Here is a 16935-nt window from a genome sequence, read left to right as displayed (position 1 = left end):
GCGAGCCAGAAAAATCTGTTTACGCAAATTTTGCAAAATTGTTGGATGCCAGTTTTTGTTTATTATATGTGTTTCAGCTCCCATCTTCCAACAAAGTAGCACATAAACGCAGCACTTCACAGCAGCTGAGCAGTGATCTGTGTTTACAGATCCGTGGGAAATCTCTGCTGCCAAACCCTCAGCACATGAATGCACAAATAAAATGATGGATATTAAGTAAAAATGAACACAATAAAATTATGCAAGTTCAAATTATAGTTGAAAAAAAAAAAGGAAAAACCAGTCCATGTGCACCATTCTGTTCAACAAACACATAAGGCTTAATTGCCATAAAAACCGGGGAAATTCATGCTTATGTCAGAGCAGGATATCAGTTTTCCTTTGTTATGCTGTAGCATGTCAATGGTTTAAGACAACAGTATTTCAACAGCCATCTATTTATTAAAAAATAATAGAAAAATATGTAGGAACAGAGAGGAAAGTGTTTGTAATGTAGCTTTAATGGAGTCACTGTATGTGGTGTCTGCCATCCTCTTCTCTTCTTGTCTGTTTTTCTTCTGTCTGACACTGACACTGAAAATGATCATTTTGACATAACATGTTAACATAATTCAGAATTTAATTTGTCTTTTTATTATTATTATTATTATTAGTATTAGTATTATTATTATTATCATCATCATCATTATTTGTACAGTTGAACTTAAAAAGAAATGTGAACATGATTCTGTTTTCATTTAGTGCAAGAGAAATGAAAAACCAAGCAAAACTGCATTCAGCAATAGTAATAATAATAGTAATAATTTAATTTGAGCAGCACTTTCCAAGCGAGATGCTTCTTGTAGAAAACATAACAGCATAATCACATCAGGATACATAAAACAAAGACACAAGAATGGCAACGCGAAAGTGCACAATCTAAACCCAGTTTCAAAGAAATTAAAGAAAGGAAAAAGAAAGATAAAACAAATAATAATAAACTAAGTGAACATATTAAAACACACTTAAAAGCTGATGTTTGCACAACGGAGCTGTAATATGCAAACAGATAAAAAATTGTTATTAGACTAAAAGGCAAGAGTGTAAAAATGTGTTTTAAGGCTGGAGGTAAAAGCAGAGACAGTGCAGCAAACACTCAATCGCTGTTATTTTAATAACACCAATAATAATAATAACAATAATAATTATTAATAATGCCCTGCTTGGTTAATGGTTTTATTGCTGCTGTGTGGTATATAGTGCTATATAGGTGTTTTATTCAGGCTGCATTCTATGAGCTGTATGCATGAACACCACAAGGCCACATTTGCTGGACTCGCCGAATGCCTTGACAACCACACACACACACACACACACACACACACACACACACACACACACACACACACACAAACACACACACTGCAACAAAATACACATAATGCCAAAGCACCTATAACCATGCAATTATATCCTCTTTACACACTCCCTGGCTGACAGGCGCAGACACACACAGGCCCACTGGTCTGCGCTGAGGCACTAAACGTGGCCTGCAGGCTGTGCTGACCCAGCCACATAACGATGTCAGCGCTGAGGAAGAGGAGGATGGAGGAAGACATCAGTGTGACTGGAGCCGCAGGGGACGAGCGTAAATAACCACTGATGCAAACGAAGCTGATGCAAACTGCTAAACTTGTGGGATTTAAACTTTAACTTGTACTTTTTATTTGAGTTTCTGTTTGGACTTACACTGTACACTATATTTTACACATTTTATAGGCTCCACTGGTTCGTCAGTGGTTGTTTTTTGAGTGTGTCAGGTCAAAGAAAGTAAAGGCAAGTCAGTGCATGTAATCAAATACAGTCACATATGTATTTATGTATGTATTTATTTCTGAAAACGGACTATGTTGACAAAGTACTGACGGTTTATGCACACAGAAGCTGCCACTAGTGTGTGCCTGCTCTGTTTTTTGTTATTTATGCATTTTTTTTGAAAAAGAGTCTAGTCCAAACTGTGCTCCCTTTAATTGTGTTACATAAAAAAGATCAATTGTAATAACACGCTTTTTATTTTTTTACTCATTAACTTTGCATTTTAAATGAGCATATCCCGTTTTGACATTTTTCAGGTACAATTTCATGCCAGGAATTTCACCTCTACCCCAAAATGAGTTCAGCAAAGTAACAGCACCTTAACTGAAGAAGGACATTTTGGTGGCATTTGTTAATAACTAACTTCCTGCCGGAGGTAACAGCTGCCACATCCTGATGGTGCAATAAACCAAAAAGTAGACAGAAACGTCCATGCAGCAGCTGAGAAATAAATGTTCTTGAAGGAAGCACCTTGACACAGGGACCAGAGGGCTGTTACCTGCCACCGAGTGTAAAAATGCACAGGTATGAATTAAATCAGGTTAAACAGCAGGTACTAGGCTTCATTAGAATATTTTCACATATTTCATAACAGACCCAAAAAACTCACAGGAAAGTTAAGTCTTAGCTGTGATTCAGGAAAGTTCTCAAATAAAATCTGAAGAACGAATGGACTAGAACTGTGGTGCTCTTTGTAAGACGCTGTCATTGGTCAGTCAACACAACCAGGAATATTATTTATGTCCAAAATGAAAATCCCTGTGAAATAATGAGTAATGATTTGGGTGAAATGTTAGAGATAAAGTCTAAATTTATCACAGGCTGACATGGGATGCCTATATTTGTGTGGCTGTGGAAATCAAACGGCTCAATGCTCTTAACAGTTTCATGATGTTCTGGTCTATGTTGGCAAGTCTTTATAAATATAATTATTGTGCCGGAGCAGATTATGGATGAAATAGACGTGTGTCAGATAAATTACCCTCTACAACACGAGGAGCCCGCTGCATCCAGTAAATGCCAATTTGTGAATGAAACCAAATGCAGAGTTGCAACTGTTTGTATAATTACTGTTGCATTTTATCCATTGCCAACCATCTTGATGTTGTGATCACTTTCATTTTTGGCTATTGTAGTGTTACTTTGATGAAATAGCACCAGTATTATCCCGATCTGATCTGTTTCACCATATAAATTCACTTTGTATATCATTCCGTGTTTGCAGAATATCTCTCTCTTCCACTTCTTGCAGGGATATTATCCTCTGCTCGCTGAAAACCTCAGCTTTGCAAAAGTCCTCCTCACTTTTAACAGTCTTTTCACCCCTGGAGCCGTCCCAAGGCCAAACATGCCTTGATATAAAATTTATTTTCAGCAGGAAAGTCTCGGAAAACATCATATTTCCGATAACCTTCTTTCTCCACAGCTCTTGAAAATTGCTCTAACAATCTGCATAGGCTGTTATGTCACTCAGACAGAGTCATAGGGCCAAAGTCAGACTACAACAAGCCCAACTCAATCATGCTCAGTGGAGGGAAGTGGACAGAAGCTTTATATCCATCCAGATGGGAGGGTTGTGTCCCCTTTGGCATAAGAACAGAGGCCAGTGGGTTGCAGAAGTACTGGCCGCCACTCTGAATCGCTATTAAACTTCCTCCTCACCTTCTACCTGAGTGCAAAACCTCCATTTATCAGGGACGAGGGTCTCCACACTGCCTGACTCCTGCATGGTTAACTTGTGCTGAAATTTGAACCTCCATCAGAGACGGGAACCACAGCTGCACCCATGATCGTATCTCTTGTATGAGAAGGTCCACAGAGCTGAATCTGCCCCCCCGTCTAATGATACATGCCGCCAGCACCATGCTGTGCCCTCCCCACTCGCAGCTCCTTCAGGTGTGGAGTGCAGTGCCACAGGAGGAGACTCACAGCTTTTAGCTACCACACATAAACACTCCTGCTTTCATGCACTGACCTCCCATCATCCAGGGGACCTTTCCATCAATATCTGCTGACAGCCAACAGCAGCTTTCACCTGCAATTTTCCCTGTGTTTAGGGCTCTCTGCAGCTTGTACATGACTAACTGCCACCATGCCAGCACCGCCGCCACCATTAAGCCTGGACCGGAGCAGTTCTGTTACCCAATGTCATGAAAAAGTACTAGAGAGAGTGGGAGTACAGACTCAAGCCATTTATTTGATCCAGGAACACAAGCATCAGAGTGGCTCTGCCTTTACATTTTGAGTGCAAAGCAAACAAACTTACAGGCAGTTTAAAAGATGTTCAGCCTTCACCACACCAGAGGTGCCAGAGCTGCATGTATATCTACTGGAATCCAGGACATTTTTATTAGACATGCTGTCTAATAAAACATTAACCAGGTAAATTTGGGCCCAAATGAATAAATTACTCATAGTAAATCAATTATCTTTACAATGGAATTCTTAGGGATAATAAAGCAAAAAAACAAAAAAACAAAATAACAAAAAAAAAAAAAAAAAAAAAAAAAAACAGAAACAGAAAACAGAAAAAAGTCCTTATTTTAGGTCAAAGGCATGACAAAAAGTAAACTTCAGTGTACTTCATTAATAGGAGGTGGAAAAATGTTATTCAAAATCAAAATTATATTAAATTGTATGGCATTGTGTTAGAAATGACAGATCCTGCTATAATCTCCTCTAAGCAAACAGAAAAAAACATGGCAATGATATTAATACCTCAATGGGCAATGAAGCTCAATAAATGTTTGTATGTGTAGTTTACTGATATCTATCTGATGCAGTGCAAGTGGCTCTCTTGCTATGTAAACAACAAACAGCCGATTGAATAAACAAGTCCATTCAAGTCCATGCATGTTTTTATTTATCTTCTCCACCAGGGGGAGCCAGAGATGCAACTGGTGTGATAGATGGAACAAACTGCAGTCCACTTGTATGGGCAGTGGAACCATAGATATTCAATGGTATAATGAATGGTACAACTATAACCCATTCAGTTTCTATGGTTAAAACACCAGAAATGATAACTCTTGGTAACTCTTCAGTTTAGAGTCTCAAAAATATCTTTATATCTAATTGCATGGTGACTGATGTCTTTAACTTTGAAAAGTATCACAGGACTAAATTAAAAAAAAAAAATCAGGAGCTCTAATAAGCTTAATTACAAAATTGCACCTATAAATCTAGACATGGACTGGAACACTGCATACAAATGAGTGATACTAGAATAATCTGCTTCATCTCACAGCCCCTGCTGCATGTGACTGGTTATCTGTTAAAAAACCTGCCCCGCTCATGAACTCTGTCCCTGCTAGATAGGGGACAGGTCGACAAAGCAAGTCCATAACCAGTTTTTTAAGACCAGATCGCCAGGATTTCCACTGTGTTGTTTTATGAAGTCTTCTCTCTCAAAGATAAGTTGACTAGGTTTGTTTGTCATGGAACAAAACGTCTCTTTGAGCCTCATGTGTGGGTTTCACAGACCAGCTGGTCCAAGATGCATATAAGAGAGGCTTTTGAACAAGTGGACCCTGGGCTCTGCAAGCTGTTATGAGAAACATCAACATGCCCTGCGGAGTGTTTTCAGTTTTTCCTCCATAAAAAACTGATCACCTGCTGCTGTTGGGCACTTTGACAGATTTCACTAGCAGCTCTCATGATTCCCACTCATGTTTTCTTTTGAAAAATGGCATAATGTCTCCTCCATTAGCTCAGTTCACTGTGTCTTAAGTTACAGGTGCAGAAGTAGGATACAGGACAGTAGCAGTAATTTGTTGTTTTTTTTTTTAAACAAATTTAAAAAATGCTATAAACCTACAGAGGCAAAAATATCATCTATGTCATCTCTGCCCTCACATTCAGAGGTCTCATGTGAAGTCCTGCTTCCTTTGTCATATTCTGACAGTCGAGACACCGATGACTCTGTTGTTTTCCTTCGTCTCTTCTTCTCTTTTTTCTTGGCACAGTTTGTAGTTGTCGAACGCCTAAATCGCGTCCTGAGCGTCCGTAAACGAGTCCTCGGGTGAGTGTTTCTCCACAGGGCGGCGATGGGCAGGCAGGTCCTGGGCACTGAGCCGGCAGGAGACGAAGCCCAGCAAACCTCTCGCTGGAAGCTCCGCAGCTTCCTCTGGATGCTGAGGACAAATTAAAGACATGCAGCCGGAATTAGAGAGGAAACTAAATATATATGTTTATGAAATACTGAAATAACTACATGTAATTCAGCAATTCCCAACAGGTTTGCTCTTACGTGTAACCCGCAGACTCTAGGCCTTTCATCTTCTGGCATTTCAGGTACAGGAACGACAAGAGGCGCTTCTCCTTCACCAGGCTGTGAGATTTGCACCACTCAATCATTTCCTCCAGATGGGTTGCCATGTCTGTGAAAGTAGTGGCTGCTCTCACTTGTTTCTTGAACATTTGTTTCTTCTCAGCTTTACGTCTTTCCTGTGGGGAGGGCTTGTTCTTCAGTGCCTACGCGAAGATTAGGGAACCATTTAGACGGCATTGCTAACAGTAACTGTGAGTGGTTACTTAAACAATTAATGAACAATTTCAGTTAAACTTACATACCTCTTTAAAATCCCCAAGACCCTTGAACAAAGGCTTCACATCGATGTCAAAAAGTTGATCTGAGGACAAACACAGTTATTGCATGGATTCTACAAAGTGCACCCTAGATCCACAGATTCAGGATTCATAGCAATATGTGCTGAAACTTTGCTATGTTGTAGTTTTTCTTTTTTGTATAAACCATTTTCTACTTGCACCTCAATGCAATACATTCACTTAAAGAAGAAACCACCTGTCCATGCTTTTCAAAATAACTTTTTCATTCATTAGCTTATTTTCAAAGCATAAAGATTGCATAAAGATTTAGTATATTTTTGAATATCAAAATACTCCCGTGCATCTTCAAAAACTAGGAGTATGCATGAACCAATAACCAATAAAAACATCATCACATTTTTGAACAACCCCGCCCCTCCCAGTAAATAAAACTGCCTCTATCACACTGGTTTCAGTGTTAATGTTGGAGCATGGCTGGTTCATATGGCTTTACATTGTTTTCTAGTTCTTTTCCTCGATTTCCCACTCCGCTTTCCTGCCTCAAACACAACAAAGAACAAAGGAGAAGTTCAACACCTCTTTGGACAGCGACCCCCAGGTCTTCCTTCTTCTGCCTCTTTGCCTGGTTGGGGATTTTAGCAGGAGCTTTCCTCTTCCTCTCCTTGTTCCTCTGCTGCTGCTGCTCTTCCTGCTGTTGTGGCTTCTTGGTCAGTAAAGAGGCACTGGAGGGCCCCAGGAACTGAGCCATGTCGGCTGGCAGGGAGAAGTCTGTGAGGAAGGGCATGGGCTTAGCCTGGGCCACTTCTCTGAGGAGCTCCAGGAGCTGCTGGTACAGGGAGGCCAGGCAGACCAGGACGCCCCGGAAAAACACCCTGAGGGGCACAAAGTCAGCTGGGCTTAGACTGCGGAGGCTGGGCTGACAAATACACATCCAGCAATGCTCACTGAAAAGCCTTCAGCAATCAAACAATGTCATCGGAGAAATCAGAAAATCCCAGTGCAAGACTTCACTAAGCACCCACATGAACCGACGAATCAAAATTTCAAGAGACAGTTTGGGTTCTTGCTCATTTAGTACCTGCTGCTCTAAAACGTCTACCACGTTCGGTCGACTAAATCCTTCCCTGTTGTGAGAACGAGAGCTTCTCCGGGAGTGTGCTGCTCCAAAATAAATGAAGTAGATACAAAACGACACGATTTCGAGCAGCAAAACAAAGTTGAAAAATTGTTTGGAGGGAAGCACAATGGCACACGTTCATTTTGGTATCACTTTCAATGCTCTTTCCAGCCACATGATTTCCTAAATGGTGCAAATGTGTGCGGTGACACCGAAAGCAATTTTTCAGCTTTGTGTCTCTCAAGATCTACCTCATTCATTTCAGAGCGGTACAGGTCCCGGTGAAGCTCCCTTTTTTGCGACAGGGAAGGAGTTAATGGACCAAACTTTAGCGGATGTGTCGCACTTTCACAGAGCGGCAAATAGCACGGTGTGTGTAAAAATCCAAACTATCACTCTAACAAGTGAAATCTCCTAAACAGAAACAAGCAGCTCCTCTCGTCTCTTTGGTGTCGACTGCTCAAACTGTCAAAATGTATGTGTGAAAAACTAAACAGCAACAACTCTTTCCAAAAAACGACGACACAGATATCTGACATAATTCATATCCCTTGCTGGGGAAATGGTTTCATGGGAACTATTTCCTGCTGAAGAACACCAGCAAAGTGTATCTATCCGCCTCCAAGACGTTTCATTTCAGGATGAATATATACATTTCTGTATTTTGGGTGAACTGTTCCTTTAAAAGGAGGAGTTCAAAGCATACACAGGCTACTGAAGGGCTTGTTCAGTGAGCGTTGGATAGGAAAGTCATAATGGTAGGTGATTTACTTGTACAAGCACAAAGACTGCAGACTCATGTTTCTACGCTGAATATGATTTGCTCATTTAATGTTTATTCTCTCCGCCTATATGTGTTGAAAAAAAAAAAAACAAAAACAAAAACAAAAAACAAACCACTCACCACAGTCGGCTGAGCATGCTGGTTATCACCGTGTTTGAGATGATGAACTCGTCCCATTTCATCTGCTGCCTCGAAAGTCTACAGGAAATGTTAGTTAAGGAGAAACGCGTGGAGGGAGCACGAAGAAAGACAAGGTTGTTTTAGGGTGTTTTCACATTTAGTCCATTTCAGCTCCTCAGGTTTTGGACATTATGTGAACACAGAACAAACTCAAAAAGTGAACCCACACAAGAAATATAAGCAAAAATGAAAATGAACGAGATGTGGAGAGCGGGGGGTTTTTGTGTTTTTATCATTATGCAGCACGGGGTCACGTGATCTCCCTCTATGATTCTGTCAGAGACAGTAGGACTGGAAGTTTTATTGTGTAAAATGTGAACAGTGGTAAACTACTTTCCCCTCTTTGGATTAATAAAGCGTACCAAATCATGTCATGTCTGCATTCAGCTCTTTCCTCCTTGTTATCCTTATTTATTTCTCATAAACTTTTTCAAAATGTAACACAATGATCCAGAAATCTGAGATGGACATTTTGAAGAACAGTGACGAGGTCTGCGTTTTAATTTGTTACGTCTGCTTGTTTGTTTGCCCTCGTGCTAATAAAGGTATGACGGGAACAAAACGTGGTCTGACATTTCATCTACACTTGTGGGGCAGAAAATGGAAATGAATCTCTGTGCACACAAGAATGTGAAATGCAAATATATGAGGAGTGACTGCAGCAGTTTGTTGACATCCCAGAGGTTTGTACAAATATGGTTAAAAAAGTCTGAACAATATCCAAAACTGTGGGGAAAATGAGGTAGAATGATAAAAAAAGGTTAAGTGGTTTATATGGACAGAGGAGGAAGGTGAGCTCCTTCTAAAAGCCACAAATTAATAAAAGTTGTTGAAAATAACTGCCTTAACAAAGAAGAAGCAAAGTCTCACCGGTAATATCAGTGTTATCAAATTGTTTCATTTTTACAAAAGGAAAGAAAAGAGCTGTTTTCACAAATTCCTCTCTGGTGAGCAATTTCCAAAAGTTGGGTTTTTTGGTGACCAAAAATGCTGTGTGGTGTGGGGAGAAGCTTGAAACAGAAAGAAAAAAAAAGGCAGCTGGTTCACTTTTTGGTTGATTTAAAAAGGACTAGGCGATATGTGAAGATACTCTCTGCCAACTTTAGACAAAAACAGAAGTTTGTGTCACATTTTTGCGGTCAGGGATCAGACACTGATCTGTCCGGGTGTCTCTCGGGACAGGATACATGAAGGCTCTGCTGCAGCGGCTCAGCGTGCAGCTCATCAGCTCTGCGGCTCCCAGCACTTTGAGGCAGAGCCACTCCAACATGGGCTGACTGGGAACGGCGCCCTCCCCGGCCTGAAGGCTCACACCCCTGAAAACACAACGCAAACGTGCAGATCGAGAGCAGGGATGCAGATAAACACCTCATCACAGTAAGCTGGACCGCTGGGAGCTCTTACTTGACATGTCCTTTTTTTTAAATAAGAAAAAATACTGTACATTCGGCTTATTTTTGTTGTTTGAGTCACATGAATGAGGTTTTTGTTTTCTAAATCACATATGACCTTCTAGAGTCTTTAAATGCTCCACATCTCTGCAGAAAAACCCACCCACCAGCTCATCTCAGTCCACAGGCCGCTCTACAAGCCAGGTCACGCTCTGCTGTCGACACATTTTCAACCCGCTGTCAAAAAAAATACCCAGGCATCATGCGTAGCCAGGTGACCCTCTTACCTTTGCATCCTCGTCGGACACAGATCTGTCAGGTCCTGCAGTGCACCGTCCAGCTTCATGTCCTTCAGCCTGTTTATGCATTGCTCCACCTACGAGACACGGACATGATGGGAACATGCAAATGAGCAGAGGCTGGCAGAGGAGGCAGCCGGTGTTACAGTACACTGCTGCACACGTAAGTTCATCCCACTTCTCTGATTTCTGCTCGATTTATGATGCAACGCTGAATCACAGAGTACAGATATCAACGAATGTGACTAGATGATTTACATTTCAATATCATATTGAAAATCTCCTCACCAAATTGCGGCACAAATTAGGATTTTTGCACAGAAACAGATCTGAATTGTAGAGTGAGTACAGTTAAGGCATTTTTTTTTTTTTTTAAAAATCAGTCCTAGATTTCGGTAATATAATCTACAGACATACTGATAATCCCACTCTTAAAAAACCCTGGATTAAGTTCATCATTCTGCTGTCAGATTCATAATCACTTGTATATTTGCATCCAAAAATCCCTGATTGGACATTCTCCACCTTGAGTAACACCGATGCTGGACTGGACCACAGGACCAGACTCTCTCTCTCTCCCTCCCTCTCTCTCTCTCTCTCTCTCTCTCTCTCTCTCTCTCTCTCTCTCTCTCTCTCCCTCCCTCTCTCTCTCTCGCAGGTTTATTCTGAACTTGGAAAATCTGCATTTAGTTTTTGTGCACCAAATACACTGAATTATGCACAAAACACAAACTGCAGATTTTGATCATCAAGACCCCGACTGTAACAGATGACTGTTCAAGGTCCAAATCAGTGACAACTGCATTTCTCAATTTAATGGGACAATTTAGCGAAGAGCTTGTTAAAGGCAGACTATGTTAGGTTCAAATGGGAGGGTGCACCACTTTATGTGTGATGCTATCATTCACCTTCTATTTAAACAAAGTTATAAAACATCCATTCTGTATAAATAACAGGAAGCTGAATAATCACTGATCATTAGTGGATGGGGAAGAGGTGGAGTTCAATAAGTTCACACTTCTCCCCACTCCTTTTCAAATATGTCTGCATTTTGATCATTTCTTTTGCACTGAGATATAGATGGAAACTATTTCATTTTCTTTGCCTTTTCTTTCATTGTCTCTGCTTGTTATTTATCTCTTCATTCCTTTTACATGCTCAAGATAAATAAGATAAATTAAATGAAACTTTATTTACTTATGTTAAAGATAAGGATGAGGCTGAGGAAGGATAAAACCCTTAATATCCCTGTGAGTTAATCCATTTTAAATGCCTGTTTTGATGTCAAATGTGCACAAAAACATAAAACAACGCAGAAAAATGCCCTTACATTTTGGGTTAAGATGAGGTAAAAGAGTTGTCCTGACACAGGCTATTCTTTCAATAATTATTTGGAATAAATCATTCACCACATCATAACAAGGTAAGAGAGCTAAGAGCCGAGTGCTCGCCTGTTTCAGAGCCCTGAAGGTCTTGTTTCCTCGCAGGGAGTTGTTCAGGACGTGCAGCAGGTCGTAGAGGAGCCGCACCTCCGTCTGCAGAGCCTCACTCCTCAGCAGCTGCAGGAGCGTGCAGCTCTCAGAGCACAGCTGCTTCACGTGAGCCGCTGCAACACAACAACAACAACAATAACAACAAACACTGCAGCGTCAACGGGACGTGAAGACCCACGCACTGTCATGTACACATCTGTTCTCTCAAAGCTTTTCCATCATGTTATGACTGTGGATGTGAGTTGTTTTCCCACGTGGGGTTGCGTGAGGATGACGCACCGGCTCCTCTCAGCACTTGTTTTGCGACCAACATCACACCACACGGCAGAGGTGTTTCATCGCCCTCGTCCCACCTGTGGCTCTCACCTGTTGTCCTGCTGAAGTGCACCTGCACACTGGACACCGCGCCGGGAAACGGGACGTTCACTCTGTTCCAGGGATCCGCTGCCATGCTGCTGCTGCCGCCTCTGTGCAGGAAGCATGCGGAAGTCCGACAGCCAATCACCGCCGAGGAAACACACACGTCACGGGCTGCGTTTAAAGGCACAGTGAAACATTAACAGATTGAGCCTGAGCGTGCACGTGTCTTATTTTGTGATTTTTAAAATTTGATTTTCACAAGGAGTATAAAAACAGTGGAGATTTAATAATAACAACATATCTATCTATCTATCTATCTATCTATCTATCTATCTGTCTGTCTCGAGTGTCTATAGGCCACATATGCCTTTATTTTGTGATTTTTAATATCATTTTCACATGGCAAACTCTTTCTCTAATATAAATGTATAAATGTAATATAAATGTATCCTTATATCCTTATGTATCCTTATAGTGGAACTGAATAGTGGAGAATTAATAAAAACACCATTTCTATCTATCTATCTATCTATCTATCTATGTAAATATATATTTAAAAAGAGGGAATAGATGGCATGAGCCAGGTATAAAAGCCCTGGCAGTGTAAGCGGCTGTCGCTTACGGCCATACCACTCTGAACACGCCCGATCTCGTCCGATCTCGGAAGCTAAGCAGGGCCGGGCCTGGTTAGTACTTGGATGGGAGACCGCCTGGGAATACCAGGTGCTGTAAGCTTTTGCCTAGGTAAAATTACCAACTTTATAAAATACGCAAAAAAGTAAAATTACACAAAGAACTACTCAGTTACAGTAAATGCAATTAGATACTTCCGCTTCTGCTTTATTCTGCTTTTTATGGCAGTTCAAACCTGCAGTGAAGATGTCCCCTTGTTTTTTTTTTTTTCAGCTCCTTTTCTTTGTGCTTTCAGGTCAACATGTGTCATATTTTCCCTTCAGCTCATCGGGGCGCCCCTGGCTTTGCGCAGAGAGAGAAATGCGGCAGTAAAAGGGTTTTGGATGGCTAAAAGTGTGTTTACCATAGACATATATACGTATACCTATATATACGTATATATGTCTATGGTGTTTACTCCCAGACATGCAGCGGCTCCTGATTTGAGACCGGCAGCAAAACTGACGTGGAGAGGAAAGAAAGGGAGCATGCAAAGCGTCGGAGGGACAGGCCGCAGACAGGCAGCGAGAAGAGTGGGGTTGTTTTGAAAAGCCAGAGAAGGGGGCTGATGAAATGCATCATTTTGATTGTGAAGCTGGAATTTGTCTGTGAGCCACGTATAAAAGGCCTGGCAGTGTAGTAAGCTGTCGCTTACGGCCATACCACCCTGAACACGCCCGATCTCGTCCGATCTCGGAAGCTAAGCAGGGTCGGGCCTGGTTAGTACTTGGATGGGAGACCGCCTGGGAATACCAGGTGCTGTAAGTGTTTTGCCTTTTGCGCACAGCAGAGGGCAGTGCTGGCTCTCTGGAGGAGGCCAGGCTTTCCACAGCAGGGCTGACAGGGCTGACTTTTTTCATATAATTTGATTTGATTTGATTGTTACTGTTTTATCTTTTTCCATTTCATCCACCGGCAGCGTGTTGCCAGATTTCCAGTCTTTGTGGCCTTTATGTTGCTTTTTATGGGAGTGCAAATCTGCAGTGAGGATAGTTTGGATGGCTAAAAGTGTGTCAACTTATTCGCAGACATGCAGCGGCACCTGGCTTGAGGACGGCAGCAACACTGAGGGGGGAAGGAAAGAAAGGGCCCGAGCCCCAAGAAAGTTGCGGCCCATGCAAAGCGGCGGAGGGACAGGTCGCAGGGAAAGGACGGCAGGAGAGCCGCAGCGAGAAGAGAGGGGTTGTTTTGAAAAGCCAGAAAAGGGGGCTGATGAAGTGCATTGTTTTGAATGTGAAGCTGGAATTTGTCTGTGAGCCACGTATAAAAGGCCTGGCAGTGTGCAAGGTTGTCGCTTACGGCCATACCACCCTGAACACGCCCGATCTCGTCCGATCTCGGAAGCTAAGCAGGGTCGGGCCTGGTTAGTACTTGGATGGGAGACCGCCTGGGAATACCAGGTGCTGTAAGTGTTTTGCCTTTTGCGCACAGCAGAGGGCAGTGCTGGCTCTCTGGAGGAGGCCAGGCTTTGCAGGCCGCACTGTTTCCCTGCATACACAACAGCTTGTCCCACCACTTCTTTCAGTCTGTCTACCTTTGCATCCACTCTGTTTTGTTTTTCTGTCATAGGATGTTTTATAAACTCACCCCAAAAAATCCCTGCTCTTGTCTTAGAGTTTTTTCATCTGTGATTCCGTTTTCATGGCTGCAAGATGAGCTTGATGACATATCAAAGGACACCTCTTTTATCCAATAATCTGCACTAGTGTGGCCTTTAAGTTACCATAAAGGTTACAGATTTTGATACCCAGCTGTTCTAATAACGTGTAAAAGTAGGAGTAAGATTTTCCTAAAAAAAAATCATATACTCTATCTATATAATAAAGAAATATGTAATTTTGTAATAATCTCTCTCTCTCTCTCTCCCTCTCTCTCTCTCTCTCTCTGTCTCTCTCTCTCTCCCTCTCTATTTTTAAAGCTAATTGGACTGCATTTGTATAGCGCTTTTCCAAGCTTTGTGAGCTTTTACCTGCAGTGTGCAGCAGAGGGCAGTGTTGCTGTGTTTTTCATTTCACCCACTGGCAGTGTGTTGCCAGATTTCCTGTCTTTGTGGCCTTTATTCCAGTGTAATGTACTACATATTGCTACTCAAATAGAAGTGCTGTTACTTTGCTGATATTTGACTTAAGTAGAAGTAGAAGAACTGCTGTAAAAATCTACTTTAGTGAAAGTAAAAAGTAGCTAATTCAAAATGAACTCAGAGTAAAAGAGCTGCTTCTTCAAAAGGCAAGGCAGCTTTATTTATATGGCACATTTCATACAGCATGGCAGCGCAACGTGCTTTACAAAGAGACAGAATACAGCGAAGGTGCAAAATGTACAAGTCAAAGTGCAAAAGTACAGGCAGGCAATACGAGAGATGAAGGATTTAAATATTAACTTGTGGAATTTAAATCAAGAGAAAAAAAAAGATAAAAGACTGTAACTGTGTTAGCTGGTTCAAACTAGATTCTTTTAAAGGGGAATTACACCAAACTGAAGTGAGGACCCTGTAGACTCAACTGACACATGTGGAATATAATATGCACATAATATGATGGTTGAGTCTACACGGTTTTCATCATCAGGCTGGCTCACTGATGTTATTCTCCTGTTTTCCACAGTGGAACCACATTTTTGCCCATTGAATTATAATGGTCCTTGCTTCCATCGACCATCTGCAGTTTATTTATAGTGCACTTTTCACTGGAAGTTGAAAACAACAAAAAGTAGAACCAGCAAAGTAGAAGCAGGTTCCTCTTCTCATCTCTGCTGACTGAACTTTTATTGTGAAGGGTTCCACAGTCTGTCACTGATCATCTGTGCTCCGTAATAGACCTGGTTTAAAATGTAGTGAGGGACAAAACTCCAGCAAAGATGGACTTAAAAATAAAATAATCAGAAAAGTGCAAGGACACAAAAAACTGCTTAGTTACAGTAAATGAGGAGTAAATGTAATCAGTTATTTCCATTTCTGCTTTATTCTGCTTTTTATGGCAGTTCAAACCTGCAGTGAAGATGAGCCCTCATTACTTTAATGTAAAGCTGGAATTTGTCTGTGAGCCACGTATAAAAGACCTGGCAGTGTAAAAGGTTGTCGCTTACGGCCATACCACCCTGAACACGCCCGATCTCGTCCGATCTCGGAAGCTAAGCAGGGTCGGGCCTGGTTAGTACTTGGATGGGAGACCGCCTGGGAATACCAGGTGCTGTAAGTGTTTTGCCTTTTGCGCGCAGCAGAGGGCAGTGCTGGCTCTCTGGAGGAGGTCAGGCTTTACAGGCCGCACTGTCTCCCTGCATACACAACAGCTTGTCCCACCACTTCTTTCAGTCTTTGTACCTTTGCATCCACTCTGTTTTGTTTTTCTGTCAACTCACCCAAAAATCCCTACTCTTGTTACTCTTCTGTTCTCACGACAGCAAGATGAGCTTCTTTCTTGGTGGATGACATATTGAAACAAACATTGTATTGAATGACACCTCTTTTATCCAATAATCTGTAGTAGTGTGGCCATTAAGGTACCATTAAGGTTACAGATTTTGATACCCAGCTGCTCTAATAACGTGTAAAAGTAGAATGAGTAGAATTTTCCTAAACAAACAAACAAACAAACAAACAAAAAAAAAAAAAAAAAAAAAAAAAAAAAAAAAAAAAAAAATCACAGACTTATGCAAAAATATGATTGTTTTTCTTACAATCAATGAAAATGCATGGGTGTGGTTAGAAGGAAGGGTAATGAGGAGAAAATGGTGGAAGCAGGGAGTACACTTGGTCTAAAACATTTATTGTCTGCTATTTTTATAAGTTATAATTTGCCATATTCCTGTCTGAGGGCTTGTCTTGGCAGCTTGTTGTCAGCTTTGACCTGACGGTCGAGGAAGCTGGGGTTGGAGGTTATTCTAATTAGGAAGAGCTGATCTCCAGTGGCTATGTGGTCCTATCAACCTAACCTCTAGGTGTGGATATCATGGCCTCCTTTTGGAGTGGGTGTGAAGGAATTGATGTTTTTGGCCACCCTGTCTAAATCTGTTATTGTCATTCCATGTCAGTGTGTTGACCCACATTGTAACACGTTCTCTTGGGTCATCATTGTCGCCTGGCAGTGGGGTGTTCCTTGTCTTTGGAATGAAAGATGTAGGCTCTTGGAATAGGCCTCAGTGGTTCTCTCTAGCTCTTGCCCATTCCTGAGCTGAGTTTGTCACAGAGGGGTGACTGTTCCCTTTTGCTGGACAGGGA

At 41.6% G+C, this 16935-nt stretch overlaps 1 protein-coding gene and 4 non-coding genes across 5 annotated transcripts; 4 read left to right on the top strand and 1 right to left on the bottom strand.

The window, feature by feature from the left end:
* Positions 1-4694: 4694 nt before the first annotated feature.
* On the bottom strand, positions 4695-12187 carry rmp64 (ribonuclease MRP subunit p64). Its single transcript, XM_030081666.1, has 9 exons — positions 12054-12187; positions 11646-11800; positions 10183-10271; positions 9692-9820; positions 8445-8522; positions 7000-7295; positions 6427-6485; positions 6104-6327; positions 4695-5987 (listed from the first exon to the last, which is right to left on the bottom strand). The coding sequence occupies exons 1-9, from the start codon at positions 12136-12138 to the stop codon at positions 5660-5662; spliced, it is 1443 nt and encodes a 480-aa protein (XP_029937526.1). The 5' UTR covers positions 12139-12187; the 3' UTR covers positions 4695-5659.
* Positions 12188-12663: 476 nt separating this feature from the next.
* Positions 12664-12782, top strand: LOC115380514 (5S ribosomal RNA). Its single transcript, XR_003930341.1, has one exon. It is a non-coding gene; the product is annotated as a 5S ribosomal RNA (ribosomal RNA).
* Positions 12783-13368: 586 nt separating this feature from the next.
* Positions 13369-13487, top strand: LOC115380517 (5S ribosomal RNA). Its single transcript, XR_003930344.1, has one exon. It is a non-coding gene; the product is annotated as a 5S ribosomal RNA (ribosomal RNA).
* Positions 13488-14012: 525 nt separating this feature from the next.
* LOC115380516 (5S ribosomal RNA) lies at positions 14013-14131 on the top strand. Its single transcript, XR_003930343.1, has one exon. It is a non-coding gene; the product is annotated as a 5S ribosomal RNA (ribosomal RNA).
* Positions 14132-15797: 1666 nt separating this feature from the next.
* On the top strand, positions 15798-15916 carry LOC115380515 (5S ribosomal RNA). The gene has a single exon (XR_003930342.1). It is a non-coding gene; the product is annotated as a 5S ribosomal RNA (ribosomal RNA).
* Positions 15917-16935: the final 1019 nt, after the last annotated feature.

Source organism: Myripristis murdjan, chromosome 21 (assembly GCF_902150065.1).
Source record: "Myripristis murdjan chromosome 21, fMyrMur1.1, whole genome shotgun sequence".
NCBI classification, from domain to species: domain Eukaryota; kingdom Metazoa; phylum Chordata; class Actinopteri; order Holocentriformes; family Holocentridae; genus Myripristis; species Myripristis murdjan.
Note: the sequence above shows the minus strand (reverse complement) of the source record. Positions and strands in the feature narration are given on the sequence as shown.

Excerpts from the sequence above, each read along its gene's own strand:
- rmp64 (XM_030081666.1), bottom strand. The coding sequence starts at position 12,138 with ATGGCAGCGGATCCCTGGAACAGAGTGAACGTCCCGTTTCCCGGCGCG. Across the intron at positions 10,272-11,645 it reads CCTTCAGGGCTCTGAAACAG|GTGGAGCAATGCATAAACAG; the intron begins GCGAGCACTCGG and ends CGTGTCTCGTAG. Across the intron at positions 7,296-8,444 it reads AGCATGCTCAGCCGACTGTG|GGTGTTTTTCCGGGGCGTCC; the intron begins GTGAGTGGTTTG and ends TGTGCCCCTCAG.